Consider the following 16,439-nt stretch of genomic DNA (forward strand, 5'->3'; position numbering starts at 1 on the left):
TCGCCCCCAAAACTAGTGTCATCATTGTGATATCTCAGTACTATTTGATAATTTCCTCTGTTCCATGTTACACTATGAAACTAGAGGGACGCTAGACATGCGGAAATCAACTGTGGTAGGGGGCAGCTTCTCTTCATTCAAGGGTACAATTTGATGTTGATTTTTCACCCAAAGCTTCATGTTTGTGAGATGACAGGAAGTTATGAGCATGAGTATGCACTGATGGAAGCATGTACATTGTTAATGCATGTACGATCTTCATGGTGGCTCTCCTTTGAACAGCATTTTTCTGGAGTTGAGAACAAGCAGGCAGATGGTCATTTAACAGTAAAGCATAGAGTGGATATTTGGGGCTTGAAAGCCAAGTTTAGCTATTAGAGAGACGAACATCTTGAAGCAGCTACTGAGGCCAGGCCGAAGAATTTCTTGCACTAGTGAGTAGGCAATGCATTCGGTCAAAGAGTCAGAAAAATGGCCCACCTGGATCTACCTGTTAGGAACCTCTTGTCACAGCAGGGGAGGGAGGCTTGATAGAGATCTAGTCCTCCTGGTCAATGCATTATGATAGTGTCATAAACGCCCTTTATAAACAGGGATGGCGGCAATAAAAATTCGCGAGTTCCCATGTTCACAGTGGACCGGCCACTATCGAGGGAGCCATCAAGTGGTGTCATCTGTCAGCCTTTAGTGTTTTCTGGGAAGGCTCAGGGCTTCAAAACAATTTTAGAAGGAACGCAACGTTTATGGTGGCTCTGAAACGATCTATGTTGGGACACACAGCCACTTCTCTTAGTTCACCTGGAAGCCCTGGTCGGACACACAGTAACGTTCGGGCCATCCAGGTAATGGTCTCCATAATGAATGTGTTGTTCACTTTAAGGCTATATGGACACTCAAAAAAAACGCTGTCTAAAGTGCCAATGGGAAAAAACAAGTCAGGAACTCAAAGCCTCCTCTCTGCATTAGAACTTGTAAGTCAGGTATCTTCCATTTCATCTAAAAAGAGAAAAATATTGTTAACATTGATTAGGATTGTCTGACGAGTGCAGCAGATGAGATAGAGGGGAGACATGAAGCACATGGGGTCTTGTGATTGGCACGAGACCCTTGTGGGGGTGGTTTACAGAGTGATTTTCTGGAGTTCACCAAGGTTTGATGGAAAGTGAAGAGAAACTAGGTCTTTTGATTCAGATTCTGCTCTGGAGAGGATTATCGCCTTGACGTTTGTTATGAGTGGATGCACTTGGGACTCTTGTCCAGAGTGGGACTTTGCATTATCACTGGTCTTCACTATGGAGTCTGTGGCTAGGAATTAGCTGTACTGAGACTTCAGTCATCACGGACAACTCGCTATGCCGAGGACAATCTTATGTCTGACAGGTCTGCTGCTTTGACATTTGACCACCTTGTGCACAATGCCATATAACTGAGTCAAATTGGTCCATGGTATGACCGGCGAACAGGAATCTGCCATAATTCCATGGATCCATTAGACAGTAATAGCGATCTGTCTAAGAGATTACCAGCCGAGACTTTGATTATGTCATTGCCCGTGACATGGAGTCATAGGCGCCGCACATCATGGTAATGCAGATGCTGGTACCATAACCGTCACCTGAGACATCACCACATCTGGAGAAAAGGCGTCCTGTATTGCTGATCCGGCTTGTTAGTGAAAACAGGATCACAATATCGCCACTTTTTCTCAGCTGCATCAACATAGTATAACTTCTGTGTAGAATAAATCTATCAAAGTCTTTTCAGTGCTCGATTGTTTCTGATTACGTTATCCATGTTTTGAGCCAGAGTGAGTAGTTCAATCAAACAAACGTTAGTCTTTGCCAACCAGTCACCACCTAAGCGAGTGTTAAGTGTGTGGCAGATTTTTACTTCCATTAGTTCATGTTTTTTTTTGTCATCAGACTTAACATGTATTTTTTATTTAATTAAATAAACTTGTGTCATAGATTTTATAAATTATCAACCCTATGTTGATATATTAACTACCCATCAACGATTGACTAATATAATGACAGGGCCACCATTTCATTAATATTGTTTTAGCACTCAACTTTATTTGAATTCTGATAAATGTGATACCCTCTAATGCCGGTTGTCAACAACAAACACGGTCAAAGGACAAAATCTATTTATCAGATGCATGGGGCATGCAGTAAGTGGAAGACTTACTAGTTAAAGTGTTTGCTGTCAAGGCGTAACTCAGAATCACCTATCGCTTCCCGAAACTTACCGCAGATCCAGTGTAGTCTTACAAGCTAATCGGAGCAAGAAACCAAACGACCTGTAATAGTTCTTTAACGAACCACCAAAGACCGTTAGTGCCTGGTATGAAAATCGTTAGAATGTATCCTTGAACGACGTCTGAAAGTTTATCGGTGGAGTTCTGGTTCGTCCAGTGTATGCCTACTGCTCTCGTGGGCCAATAGAGGAAGCTGAGTTTCACAAATTCGAAACTGTGGAACCCATGTTAATTCACACAGGGATACTTTTCGTCTCCGGGAAAGTCACTCTGCGCAATCATAAAACATGTTCCGAAGTTCAATGACAGAGCTACGTCGGCGATAGGTTATAGTTTTGCGTGTATGTTTGACATACTCTTCTGGAAACAGGAATGACTTTGGAAAAATGCGAGTTATTACAAATGCTTTGTTCCTCCACAGACCTATGGTAGAGTTCCTGACGTAGAGGAGCAGGTGCTTTGAATACTTTACGTAGAATGCTACAGATATCTCACCAGGCTCAGCTTTACTCTGTTGTAGCAGTCGACTATCTCGCGGTCGGTTAATCCGACATCTGTCGTTTTGACGTTGAAGAGGGAACGGTCTCCTCTCTGCCATTCTCCGCTTCGATGCCATTATGGTCGCAGAATTGCAGCACACACGGCTTTGAGCTGATTACTGATATAAAATAATACCAAAATTTATGAGGATATTCTATCAGATCGTTAAACAGAATTTATTTCCTAAATCGTTGAATGCTTCAACCGTGGCCCTGCTTTGGCTTCAGTCAGTGCTTGTTTGTCTAAGAGGCTTGTCTGCTTTTAAATTTGCGGTAAAGCTCTGCGCTTTTGGAGCAGCTTCCTAACAAGATGGCGGACACACAGTGGTAGCGTGTAAGTAAAGTAGAACGCCCACCGACGTAGCGTGACAAGTGACGTGACGGGAGGCTTGGCACATACATGGTATTGGCGTGGCAAGCGTCGGGTTCGACGCCAACAGAGGTCATTCGAGGTTAATAATGAGGCGCCACGCCTTCTTTTCGCGACGGAGGTGTCTGCCTTTAGACACCAAAATTATTTTAATCAAAACTACTTTAAAAGACATTGTTATACACGGTGGTCCATTGATAGTGACCGGGCCAAATATCTCACGAAATAAGCATCAAACGAAAAAACTACAAAGTACGAAACTTACCTACCTTGAAGGGGGAAACTAGATGACGCTATGGTTGGGCCGCTAGAAGGCGCTACCATATGTCAAACGGATATCAACTGCGTTTTTTTTAAAATAGGAACCCCCATTTTTTATTACATATTCGTGTAGTACGTAAAGAAATAATAATGTTTTAGTTGGACCACATTTTTCGCTTTGTGATAGATGGCGCTGTAATAGTCACAAACGTATAAGTATTTGGTATCACGTAATATTCCGCCAGTGCGGACGGTATTTGCTTCGTGATACATTACCTGTGTTAAAATGGACCGTTTACCAATTGCGGAAAAGGTCGATATCGTGTTGATGTATGGCTATTGTGATCAAAATGCCCAACGGGCGTGTACTATGTACGCTGCTCAGTATCCTGGACGACATCATGCAAGTGTCCGGACGGTTCGCCGGATAGTTACGTTATTTAAGGAAACTGGAAGTGTTCAGCCACATGTGAAACGTCAACCACGACCTGCAACAAATGATGATGCCCAAGTAGGTGTTTTAGCTGCTGTCGCGGCTAATCCGCACATCAGTAGCAGACAAATTGCGCGAGAATCGGGAATCTCACAAACGTCGGTGTTTAGAATGCTACATCAACATCGATTGCACCCGTACCGTATTTCTATGCACCAGGAATTGCATGGCGACGACGACTTTGAACGTCGTGTACAGTTCTGCCACTGGGTATAAGAGAAATTACGGGACAGTGACAGATTTTTTGCACGCGTTCTCTTTAGCGACGAAGCGTCATTCACCAACAGCGGTAACGTAGGCTCTGAGCACTATGGGACTTAACTTCTAAGGTCATCAGTCCCCTAGAACTACTTAAACCTAACTAACCTAAGGACATCACACACATCCATGCCCGAGGCAGGATTCGAACTGCGACCGTAGCGGCCACGCGGTTCCAGACTGTAGCGCCTTTAACCGCTTGGCCACTCCGGCCGGCAGCGGTAACGTAAACCGGCATAATATGCACTATTGGGCAACGGAAAATCCACGATGGCGGGTTAATGTATGGTGCGGCATTGTGGGAGGAAGGATAATTGGCCCCCCGTTCTATCGATAGCGATCTAAATGGTGCAATGTACGCTGATTTCCTACGTAATGTTCTACCGATGTTACTACATGATGTTTCACTGCATGACAGAATGGCGATGTACTTCCAACATGATGGATGTCCGGCACATAGCCCGCGTGCGGTTGAAGCGGTATTGAATAGCATATTTCATGACAGGTGGGTTGGTCGTCGAAGGACCATACCATGGCCCGCACGTTCACCGAATATGACGTCCCCGGATTTCTTTCTGTGGGGAAAGTTGAAGGATATTTGCTATCGTGATCCGCCGACAACGCCTGACAACATGCGTCAGCGCATTGTCAATGCATGTGCGAACGTTACGGAAGGTGAACTACTCGCTTTTGAGAGGAATGTCGGTACGCGTATTGCCAAATGCATTGAGGTTGACGGACATCATTTTGAGAATTTATTGCATTAATGTGGTATTTATATCACGCTGTAACAGCATGAGTTCTCAGAAATGATAAGTTCACAAAGGTACATGTATGACACTGGAACAACCGAAATAAAATGTTCAAACGTACCTACGTTCTGTTTTTCAATTTAAAAATCCTACTCGTTACAAACTGTTCGTCTAAAATTGTGAGCCATATGTTTGTGACTTTTACAACGCCATCTGTCACAAATCGAAAAAAGTGGTCCAACTAAAACATTCATATTTCTTTACGTACTACACGAATATCTAATAAAAAATGGGGGTTCCTATTTAAAAAAACGCAGTTGATATCCGTTTCACCTATGGCAGCACCATCTTGCGGGCCAACCATAGCGCCACCTGGTTCCCCTCTTCAAGCTAGACAAGTTTCGTTCTTTGTAATTTTTTTGTCTGACACTTATTTCGTGAGATATTTGTCCCGGTCACGATCAATGGACCATCCTGTATACATCCTTACTAATATATAATACTAATGTGAAGGCACGTGGTGCTTTTGAGATGTTTAAAGAATTAGTATGTATACTGATTTTATTTTTTTCCCGAGAACTCGCTACCATTCGAAAATTTGTAACAAGGCTGGGATTTTAAGCTTTGTTTGTTCCTCGCCAGGCCGATGCGCTGACCACTGCGCCACCCTGGGACAATAGCCTCGCACAACTGCACGGACTACTCTCGCACATTTCCCTCTTCAGTTCAAATTTTCATTCGTGTCTCAGTAGGAGAGTCCATGAAATACTGTTCAAGCTTAGAGGAGTACCATGTGGGCTGAGGCACGAATAGGAACTGGAATTTCCATTTAGTTCCATATCATTTTTCTTTTCCACAAATAAATTAAATGACTTTAAATTCCTATATCTGACAATGATATTTCACTGCATTACATTAATAGTTGTTCCATACATTATGAATACTGTAATTCGTAACTATGTGAAACGCGTGACTTTAACATAAGGTTTCTTTACAGGACTATTTTTTTACAATTACTGCTTAATATCTAAAAATTCATCTGTTGTCATTCAGAGATTCTTTTAGCCTGTTTTAATGCTTTTTCATTGTTGAAGATTGTCCATATCGGCAACTGCGAATATATTTCATGTATTTCATAACCGTAGTAATCGCAGCAGTGCCTGTTCCTTCAGAGGTATATGTACTGCAATATCGTACAGCAATAACTGTCTGCGCAAATAAAATTTTGTAGTTAGAGTCAGATGCAGGAACTGTGGCCGTGTGTAGTCCTTAGGAGGGAGGGAGACTGATTTAGAAATTTTGACTTCTGAACACGCTTTTCTTTTCATGCTTTTCTCCAGCTCAAGAAGTTCGAATACAACTTCTGGTAAAAAAAAATGGCTCTGAGCACTATGGGACTCAACTGCTGAGGTCATTAGTCCCCTAGAGCTTAGAACTAGTTAAACCTAACTAACCTAAGGACATCACAAACATCCATGCCCGAGGCAGGATTCGAACCTGCGACCGTAGCGGTCTTGCGGTTCCAGACTGCAGCGCCTTTAACTGCACGGCCACTTCGGCCGGCACTTCTGGTAAAAGTATAAAAGAAAAATGATGTTCTATCATACCACATCTCAAAATCTGCGGGTAAGAATTTTTTTTCTTCAGAGGTTACGGTGCGGGGTACCGGTGCATACAGTCAAAAATAAAAAACTTAGCACACTATACAAACAGAAGGTAAACGATGTCGAAGTTAGCGTAATGAGGGATATGCGTGCAGCGTTCATCGAATTCGAAAGTAAAATTCTATGTACCGACTTGACAGAAAATCTTAGGAAGTTCTGGTCTTACGTTAAATGAGTAAGTGGATCGAAACAGCATGTCCAGACACTCCGGAATGATGATGGCATTGAAACAGAGGATGACACGCGTAAAGCTGAAATACTAAACACCTTTTTCCAAGCTGTTTCACAGAGGAACACCGCACTGCACTTCCTTCTCTAAATCCTCGCACGAACGAAAAAATGGCTGACATCGAAATAAGTGTCCAAGCAATAGAAAAGCAATTGAGCCAGCCGCGGTGGTATAGCGGTTCTAGGCGCTCAGTCCGGAACCGCGCGACTGCTACGGTCGCAGGTTCGAATCCTGCCTCGGGCATGGATGTGTGTGATGTCCTTAGGTTAGTTAGGTTTAAGTGGCTCTAAGTTCTAGGGGACTGATGACCACAGATGTTAAGTCCCCTAGTGCTCAGAGCCATTTGAACCAACCAAAGCAACTGAAATCACTCAACAGAGGAAAGTCCACTGGACCTGACGGGATACCAATTCGATTCTACCCAGAGTACGCGAAAGAACTTGCCCCCCTTCTAACAGCCGCGTACCGCAAGTCTCTAGAGGAACGGAAGGTTCCAAATGATTGGAAAAGAGCACAGGTAGTTCCATTTTTCAAGAAGGGTCGACGAGCAGATGCGCAAAACTATAGGCCTATATCTCTGACATCGATCTGTTGTAGAATTTTAGAACATGTTTTTTGCTCGCGTATCATGTCTTTTCTGGAAACCCAGAATCTACTCTGTACGAACCAACATGGATTCCGGAAACAGCGATCGTGTGAGACCCAACTCGCTTTATTTGTTCATGAGACCCAGAAAATATTAGATACAGGCTCGCAGGTAGATGCCATTTTCCTTGACTTCCGGAAGGCGTTCGATACAGTTCCGCACTGTCTCCTGATAGAGAAAGTAAGAGCCTACGGAATATCAGACCAGCTGTGTGCCTGGATTGAAGAGTTTTTAGCAAACAGAACACAGCATGTTGTTCTCAATGGAGAGACCTCTACAGACGTTAAAGTAACCTCTGGTATGTCACAGGGGAGTGTTATGCGACCATTGCTTTTTACACTATATACAGTGTGGTCAGAAAATGTCTGAAACGCTTGTAGGGATGTTGCAGGGCAGGTTGTACTGAGATACGAATGTTACGAAAAAAATTCGATACGTTGCGCAGTTTCCGGGTTATTTCGCATTGAAGTTAGCCAATCAGATCGTCGCGCGCGTAAATTCAAGTTTCAGCTCACGAGACAAAGCACTCGTTGGGCAGCACCGCCCCTGGCAGGCCACTTGAATGTGAGCGCGCGACGCCCCGATTGGCTACATTCTACGCTAAATAACTCGGAAATGGAGCAACGTATCGAATTTTTTTCTTAACATTTATGCCTCAGTAAAACCTGCCCTGTAACATCCCTACAAGCATTTCACACATATTCTGACCACCCTGTATATAAATGACCTAGTAGATAGTGTCGGAAGTTCCATGCGGCTTTTAGCGGATGATGCTGTAGTATACAGAGAAGTTACAGCATTAGAAAATTGCAGCGAAATGCAGGAAGATCTGCAGCGGATAGGCACTTGGTGCAGGGAGTGGCAACTGACAATTGACATAGACAAATATAGTGTATTGCGAATACATAGAAAGAAGGATACTTTATTGTATGATTATATGATAGCGGAACAAATACTGGTAGCACTTACTTCTGTAAAATATCTGGGAGTATCCGTACGGAACGATTTGAAGTGGAATGATCATATAAAATTAATTGTTGTTAAGGCGGATGCCAGGTTGAGATTCATTGGTAGAGTCCTTAGAAAATGTAGTCCATCAACAAAGGAGGCGGCTTACAAAACACTCGTTCGACCTATACTTGAGTATTGCTCATCAGTGTGGGATCCGTACCAGGTCGGGTTGACAGAGGAGATAGAGAAGATCCAAAGAACAGCAGCGCGTTTCGTCACAGACTTATTTAGTAAGCGTGATAGCGTTAAGGAGTTGTTTAGGAAACTCGAGTGGCAGAATCTGCAAGAGAGGCGCTCTGCATAGCGGTGTAGCTTGCTGTCCAGGTTTCGAGAGGGTGCGTTTCTGGATGAGGTATCGAATATATTGCTTCCGCCTACTTATACCTCCAAAGGAGATCGCGAATGTAAAATTAGAGAGATTCGAGCGCGCGCGGAGGCTTTCCGGCAGTCGTTCTTCCCGCGAACCATACGCGAGTGGAACAGGAAAGTGAGGTAATGACAGTGGCACGTAAAGTGCCTTACGCCACACACCGTTGGGTGGCTTGCGGAGTATAATTGTAGATGTAGATGTAATACCTTGTAGATGACACAGAATGGGGTCGACGTACCTGCGCACGTCCGCCCCGTACGAAGCAGACGCCGCGCGTGGAGTTGGTGGCCGGGTCGATGATGAGCCGGGTGGCCGTCGCCCCGGTGAGGACGCGCAGGTTGGGCCTGCCCAGCGCCGGCCGCAGGTAGGCGCGCTCCGCGCTCCACCGCCGGCCGCCGCGCACCGTCGCCTGCGCAGCGTCACACGGCGTCGGTCAACCGGTAGCCAACAAGTTCCACGCACAGCAGAGTACAACATTACACTCTACAGAAGGCAACAAACCGCCACAGTTTGCATACCATTAGACTGCTTTTGCTCATCATACACACATTCAAGTACTGACACACACACATACACACACACACACACACACACACACACACACACATCACAAATAATTCTTAGTTTTTCATTGCCCCATTGGCACATTGGCAGCATCTTAGAGATTTAACGCACCGGTCGGCACCATCGTCGACACGAAGGTGTAGACATTGTGACACGAGTGATAATACAAAAAGAAATTTTTGACGCAATTTGTAGGCACAGTTTTGAGGCAATGTCTGTTACCATTTCATATGAACTACTCTTTTAGTGGAGCCAGGAGAGATGCCCTTAAGCATTGGAAGTGAAATGTCCACAGATAAATTTTTCTTTCAAGGACTGACCGTGGAAAGTCATGTCTATAAGAGTAGAGACTGAGTTTACCAATCACAAAATACCCCAAAGAGAAGAACTAAAATTTCGGCCGTCTGCACAAGCTTTAACTCTTCATATCCTGTAATGCATTCTATGCAATGTTCTTTACATTTGCATTTATTTGAATACGATTTTCACACACTCAGCTGTGCAATTCCAGTCTGTTACTATAATAAGACAAGCAGGCTGAATGCCAGTGTTCTTAAAAGTATTCAACACCGACTATGGGAGTAGTCGCACAAAGCGGTTTCTGCCCCACATTCCGTTGTTGCCATATGTATCCAAGATGGCGGCGATGACGTCATCCAAGATGGCGGCCTGTATACTTCATAACAGTGTGTGAGATCATCCAAGATGACGGATTTTGGCAGGAAGTTTGAATTGTGGTGGGAAGATAGGGCAATTGGGCTGCCTCCACTAACCTAACCCTCCAAAAAAATTTTGCGGGAAATTCAGATTCCAGCAGGATAATGAGTCACACCTCGAAAATGGCGGGAAAACAGACCATTTGGGCTACCTTCACTAACCTAACGACCTCCCCAAGAACAATGGTGGGAAGTTCAGATTCCAACAGGATAATGCACCACACCACTCTTATCTCTACTAAGCAAAGAAAATCTCAGGAAAATAGCTCACTTGGCCTACCTCCACTAACCTAAGTCACCCGACCACCACCTCTTCCTACGAACTGGCACCAACTTTTAATTTTTGTGGTAAACAAAATTCAATTCCCATATGTTTACTAAGCTACCAAAATGGCATGAAAGAAGACACTTTATTACCCTCAGTCGCCAGACTGCCACCACCTCCTAAGGATTTAAACAATTCCGTGCAAGTGTGTTCACCACAAGATTAGGACTCCAACTGGTGTAATACACGTTGCTACCACCAGAGAGCACTCACATCTATGACGTAATCCAAGATAGTGACACCACCAGGTATGGACTCCAACTGAATTGGTATACAGCGCCACCGCTAGAGGGCGCTCTCCTTATGTCGGATTATGACGCAAGTACCGTTATTCAAGATGACAGCAGCCACTGTGTTCACTGTTAGCTCTATAGCCAAACTGACTCAGTTCATATCGTCAACACCAGAGGACACCACTGCGACGTCTGGTCATGACGCAAGATCATCTGCTCTCTATCGCATGCACGTTATAACCGGGCCCGTGCCGCCCCACCAGCCAGCAGGCATCCGACCACTTACACTCCTGGAAATTGAAATAAGAACACCGTGAATTCATTGTCCCAGGAAGGGGAAACTTTATTGACACATTCCTGGGGTCAGATACATCACATGATCACACTGACAGAACCACAGGCACATAGACACAGGCAACAGAGCATGCACAATGTCGGCACTAGTACAGTGTATATCCACCTTTCGCAGCAATGCAGGCTGCTATTCTCCCATGGAGACGATCGTAGAGATGCTGGATGTAGTCCTGTGGAACGGCTTGCCATGCCATTTCCACCTGGCGCCTCAGTTGGACCAGCGTTCGTGCTGGACGTGCAGACCGCGTGAGACGACGCTTCATCCAGTCCCAAACATGCTCAATGGGGGACAGATCCGGAGATCTTGCTGGCCAGGGTAGTTGACTTACACCTTCTAGAGCACGTTGGGTGGCACGGGATACATGCGGACGTGCATTGTCCTGTTGGAACAGCAAGTTCCCTTGCCGGTCTAGGAATGGTAGAACGATGGGTTCGATGACGGTTTGGATGTACCGTGCACTATTCAGTGTCCCCTCGACGATCACCAGTGGTGTACGGCCAGTGTAGGAGATCGCTCCCCACACCATGATGCCGGGTGTTGGCCCTGTGTGCCTCGGTCGTATGCAGTCCTGATTGTGGCGCTCACCTGCACGGCGCCAAACACGCATACGACCATCATTGGCACCAAGGCAGAAGCGACTCTCATCGCTGAAGACGACATGTCTCCATTCGTCCGTCCATTCACGCCTGTCGCGACACCACTGGAGGCGGGCTGCACGATGTTGGGGCGCGAGCGGAAGACGGCCTAACGGTGTGCGGGACCGTAGCCCAGCTTCATGGAGACGGTTGCGAATGGTCCTCGCCGATACCCCAGGAGCAACAGTGTCCCTAATTTGCTGGGAAGTGGCGGTGCGGTCCCCTACGGCACTGCGTAGGATCCTACGGTCTTGGCGTGCATCCGTGCGTCGCTGCGGTCCGGTCCCAGGTCGACGGGCACGTGCACCTTCCGCCGACCACTGGCGACAACATCGATGTACTGTGGAGACCTCACGCCCCACGTGTTGAGCAATTCGGCGGTACGTCCACCCGGCCTCCCGCATGCCCACTATACGCCCTCGCTCAAAGTCCGTCAACTGCACATACGGTTCACGTCCACGCTGTCGCGGCATGCTACCAGTGTTAAAGACTGCGATGGAGCTCCGTATGCAACGGCAAACTGGCTGACACTGACGGCGGGGGTGCACAAATGCTGCGCAGCTAGCGCCATTCGACGGCCAACACCGCGGTTCCTGGTGTGTCCGCTGTGCCGTGCGTGTGATCATTGCTTGTACAGCCCTCTCGCAGTGTCCGGAGCAAGTATGGTGGGTCTGACACACCGGTGTCAATGTGTTCTTTTTTCTATTTCCGGGAGTGTATGTCACACACCCTCGGCCACCACCTCCATACATGCACCGAACAGTCTTTTGTAAATATGCTAACACTCACGTCACACATCTAACCTATCAGTTACCTAAGTACTTAATTAATTTAAATTTTAATCATATTCAGTAATTCAATTAACAATTTCAATATTCAATGATCTAATTAGAAGTTCTACATATTCCTACTATCAGCGCGGCATTCAGTCATGACCTAGCCCCTCCAGCCCTACAATGCGGCACTCCTATTAGCCATGTGATTCGACTTCATATAGGCATAAAAAGTTTCAACTACTTTTCAAGCTCCAGACTGCCATGTCCTCCTAGAAACCGGCACAAAGTTTGAATTCTGGCAGTAAAGAAAGGTCAATTGCTCTTTCGCTACCAACTTAAGAAAATTGGGGGGAAAGAAAGGACACTTGTACTAACCTCATCCACCCGACCGCCAATTCCTCGTAGGATCCGGCGCCAAGTGTGAATTTTGCCAGTAAACAAAGCTCACTTGCGTTTTTGCTACCAACATAAGAAAATTGCTGCCAACGAAGCTCACCACTACCACTAACCTAAGTCAGAAGACTGCTACCTTTTGCTAGGGGCGGGTGGTAAAAGGACTCAGCTCACACTAGGCTGATGGAGAGAGGAAGGACTATACTTTATTTATTTGGGAGCAATTTATTTAGGGATGGAGTATATGTATCGCAGAACACACGCTCTGACAAGCCCCACAGCATACAAACAGGCAAACTACTTCTACATGACTCACATATAAAGCTCTACACACACTCTTGCTAATTGTAAACCGTCAAAAATAACACATTGCACAACCTATAGACATGCAAACCACTCATAAACAATGCAGAGCATTTACGTCCAGATAACCAAACAACTCTTAAATTGTTAAAATAATAATCCATGTAAAAGACTCTGCTTGCTAATCGTCAACTATCGAAATTATACACCAGCCTTTATTTAAACAATTAGAGGCAACACCACCACCAAGTGTATTCGCCACTGAGTTCATAGCCCAACTGACTTAGTTCATATTGATGCCACTAAAGGACGCTGTAGTGCTGAAGTACCGTACTCCGCAGAGCAAATGCTCTCCGAATGTGGAGGTGTCTGGATACAGTCGAGTGCAGTGCTACATTACACGTCCTGATCAATGCATTTATGCTAGGTGGTGGCAGTTGTGCTACATTTACAATCAATTTTAGAGCACAGAACGAGATGTTATGTCATGATCGCATTTATAGATCTGCCCTCAAATTAATACAATTGCGAAAAGTGACGAGGGAATAGGTATAAATTGACCTAATATAGAGCATAATGCGGTGAAAATGAGGAAGTACTTTGCTATCTTCTAGTTCACACTGAACAATTTGTATATGGGACCAGATATGCTGCAACAGGAGGAATTGCAGAAAACGTTGACATCAAAGCGAACGGAATAAGGGAGGCAGTAATTTTTTTCCCATTGAGACTGCATTATACTGTATGTCTATTGAGGTACCAGTGATTTCGGATGCATCAGTCACATGACATAGCCTGCATTCTACTCGTATACAGCTACGTGTTCTGTATGTTTTTTAAAGCACTGTCTCCTTGTGGTCGTTAACAGTAAACCTGTCGGTCATCAGAGGACTTCTATCTCATGTGTGAAGAAATTTGATGAACTGCTCAAAAGGAGCTTTGATTTATGCAATTGCCCCTAAGGCATCTTGGGTGTAAAATCGAGACTTCAGGGTCATAACTAACTTAGTGGTAAGAGCTTGTGATGCGCTGCAATCCCTGTGTACACACTTGCCCGACTGATTCGCTGTTTACAGAGTTAGTGACGTGACAGAATGACTTGCTGCTATGCGTGTATCTGTTTCCTCCTTGTAGGATGATCCCCCCCGCCGCCCCCCCCCCCCCCCCCCGCTACTAACTATCTAACTATCATTTTATGTAGGCCTTATGCAGGCATTGTTTAACTCCTGAACCGTGATTGGATGTGAACATTGGACACAATACGTCTCTGCAAAGCTATATGGCGCTCATATCATGCAAAGCAAATGTTTTACCATTCGATAAGGTAGTTCAGCGTAGAGAAAGTGTGAAGAAGGATGTATGTCTGATAGGTCAGAAAGGATTCTATCTAACATTATAGCCCGATTTTAAGTGCAGAGCGTTGTAGTGTTAGGAGTGTGTGTGTGTGTTTATGTTCTCCATCGTACCAATGCCTTACAGGTACAGATCCTAGACTCTAGAACAATAATTTAGAGTCGATAGCTTGGTTGATTTAGGAAAAATGTGTCCAACTCGATTCGTCTTGAACTCCATCCTGTATAAAAATAAGTATTTTCTTGTTCTTCTTAACTGTATGCTATTACGGCACTTTGAAATCTGTTACTATACATGGATAAGGAGTGCTAAGCTCCCTGACATGGTCACATCTCTATAAATCTCATGCACTTGGATGGGTTCGGACTTGGAAAGCTATATTCATTCACGAGACATGGATTGTAGCGCTCTTTTTCTAATCGCTTGGAGATTAATTCTCTAACAGTGCTGCAGGGTGGGTAGGTCAATGACTGTGTGAGGTCGGTCTTTTACCCTAAGATGGGGAGAATGCTCTGTGACTACCATATGCTGAGAGATAGATCATAAATTGAACACTGTGCTTAAGGTGATAGAGATATGTAGAGTGCTGTCTCGTATAATTTGATGATTTATGTGTTCGAGAATTAAGAAAAAAATGGTTCAAATGGCTCTGAGCACTATGGGACTTAACATCTATGGTTATCAGTCCCCTAGAACTTAGAACTACTTAAACCTAACTAACCTAAGGACATCACACAACACCCAGTCATCACGAGAATTAAGAGTTAATGGGTGCACTGAGCAGTGATCTATCCATGTTTGCAATTATACTCGCAAAGTAGAGAAGTGTTTGTTTGGCTGTGATTTTGAAATTGGGGAAACATGCTATCATTTGATTGGCTGGTGTTGGAGTTAGTGTAAAATTGCTAAAATTGTTCGCGCTATCAACTCTGTTGCTTAATATTACAGTACAACAGTGTCTGTTCCATCCCATCCGTGCATTGGTGCGCTGTTGGTTACTGTGTAATGATTGACTGACAAGTCTTGTTTGAGCTGAGGAATGAGTTTCATGGATGGGTGACAGCTTCTGGGTGTTGCTAGTAGCTAAAACAGTGATTGCTTACATGAGTGCAAAATGAGGAATCACTTGAAATGGAACACAGAACCATCATCTATTCTTTCATTGTGACAGAAGAGTTTAAATGTAGTGGTCGTCAATAGCTTTTGGACACCAGTTTGGAAACTCTCCTCAACGCAGCCAAAGTCTTCTGCTTTCCTTATGCTATAAATGTCTTGTATTTAAAATCATCCACTGTGTGTCGCGTATTATCGTAGTTACAGAAATAAAATTATTTACACTGTGCGATGACTAGCTTTCTGTGAGAGGCCGTCGATCATGGCACCTTAAAGTCAGTTTAGAACGTGATACAGGCATCGAGGTCACGGCAGAAAAAAGGAAATGTTTGGTGTTGTACAAAAGCGTGTTAGAAAAAAAGTGTTTGAAGCGGCTAAACAGGACCAGAGGGAGCGTCTCATACGATCATTCATCTAGAGTATAAGTGAATAAAATTTAAAGTGGTCTCTGCGGATCCTCTATATTTAATACAATCGTGTCATACAGACAGCTGCAGTAGATGTTGCAGTTTGATGTGAGTATATGGGTACACCGTTAGGAATGTTTGGATGGCTGCACACTACGCCATTCTGGGGAAGTATTGTGAAATTTCTTTCTCCGTGGTGGAGGCCCACCGCAGCTATAGGTAACTGCACACACACCGGTTCCTAGGTGACTTGTAAATAGGATGAGCTTTTATAGTCGGTAATTTTTCTATGTTGCAGAGGTAGAGAATAATGATGATATCATGTCTGGACGATTGATCTGAATGGACGCGGATGTGTAGTACTTGTATTTAGTTTGGGGACATAGGACATTGCGCGCATTTCCGTCGAATGG

The 16,439-nt window shown here is 44.7% G+C and overlaps 1 protein-coding gene across 1 annotated transcript in view; it reads right to left on the reverse strand.

The window, feature by feature from the left end:
• The window catches only part of LOC124545621 (glucose dehydrogenase [FAD, quinone]-like), a 127,962-nt gene that overhangs the window by 95,367 nt on the left and 16,156 nt on the right, over positions 1 to 16,439 (reverse strand). The window contains exon 2 of the mRNA XM_047124603.1: positions 9,092 to 9,233. Coding sequence (XP_046980559.1) covers positions 9,092 to 9,233 — 142 coding nt within the window. The remainder of the gene's footprint in view (positions 1 to 9,091; positions 9,234 to 16,439) is intronic.

The sequence above is a fragment of the Schistocerca americana genome, chromosome 1 (genome assembly GCF_021461395.2).
Source record: "Schistocerca americana isolate TAMUIC-IGC-003095 chromosome 1, iqSchAmer2.1, whole genome shotgun sequence".
NCBI lineage: Eukaryota > Metazoa > Arthropoda > Insecta > Orthoptera > Acrididae > Schistocerca > Schistocerca americana.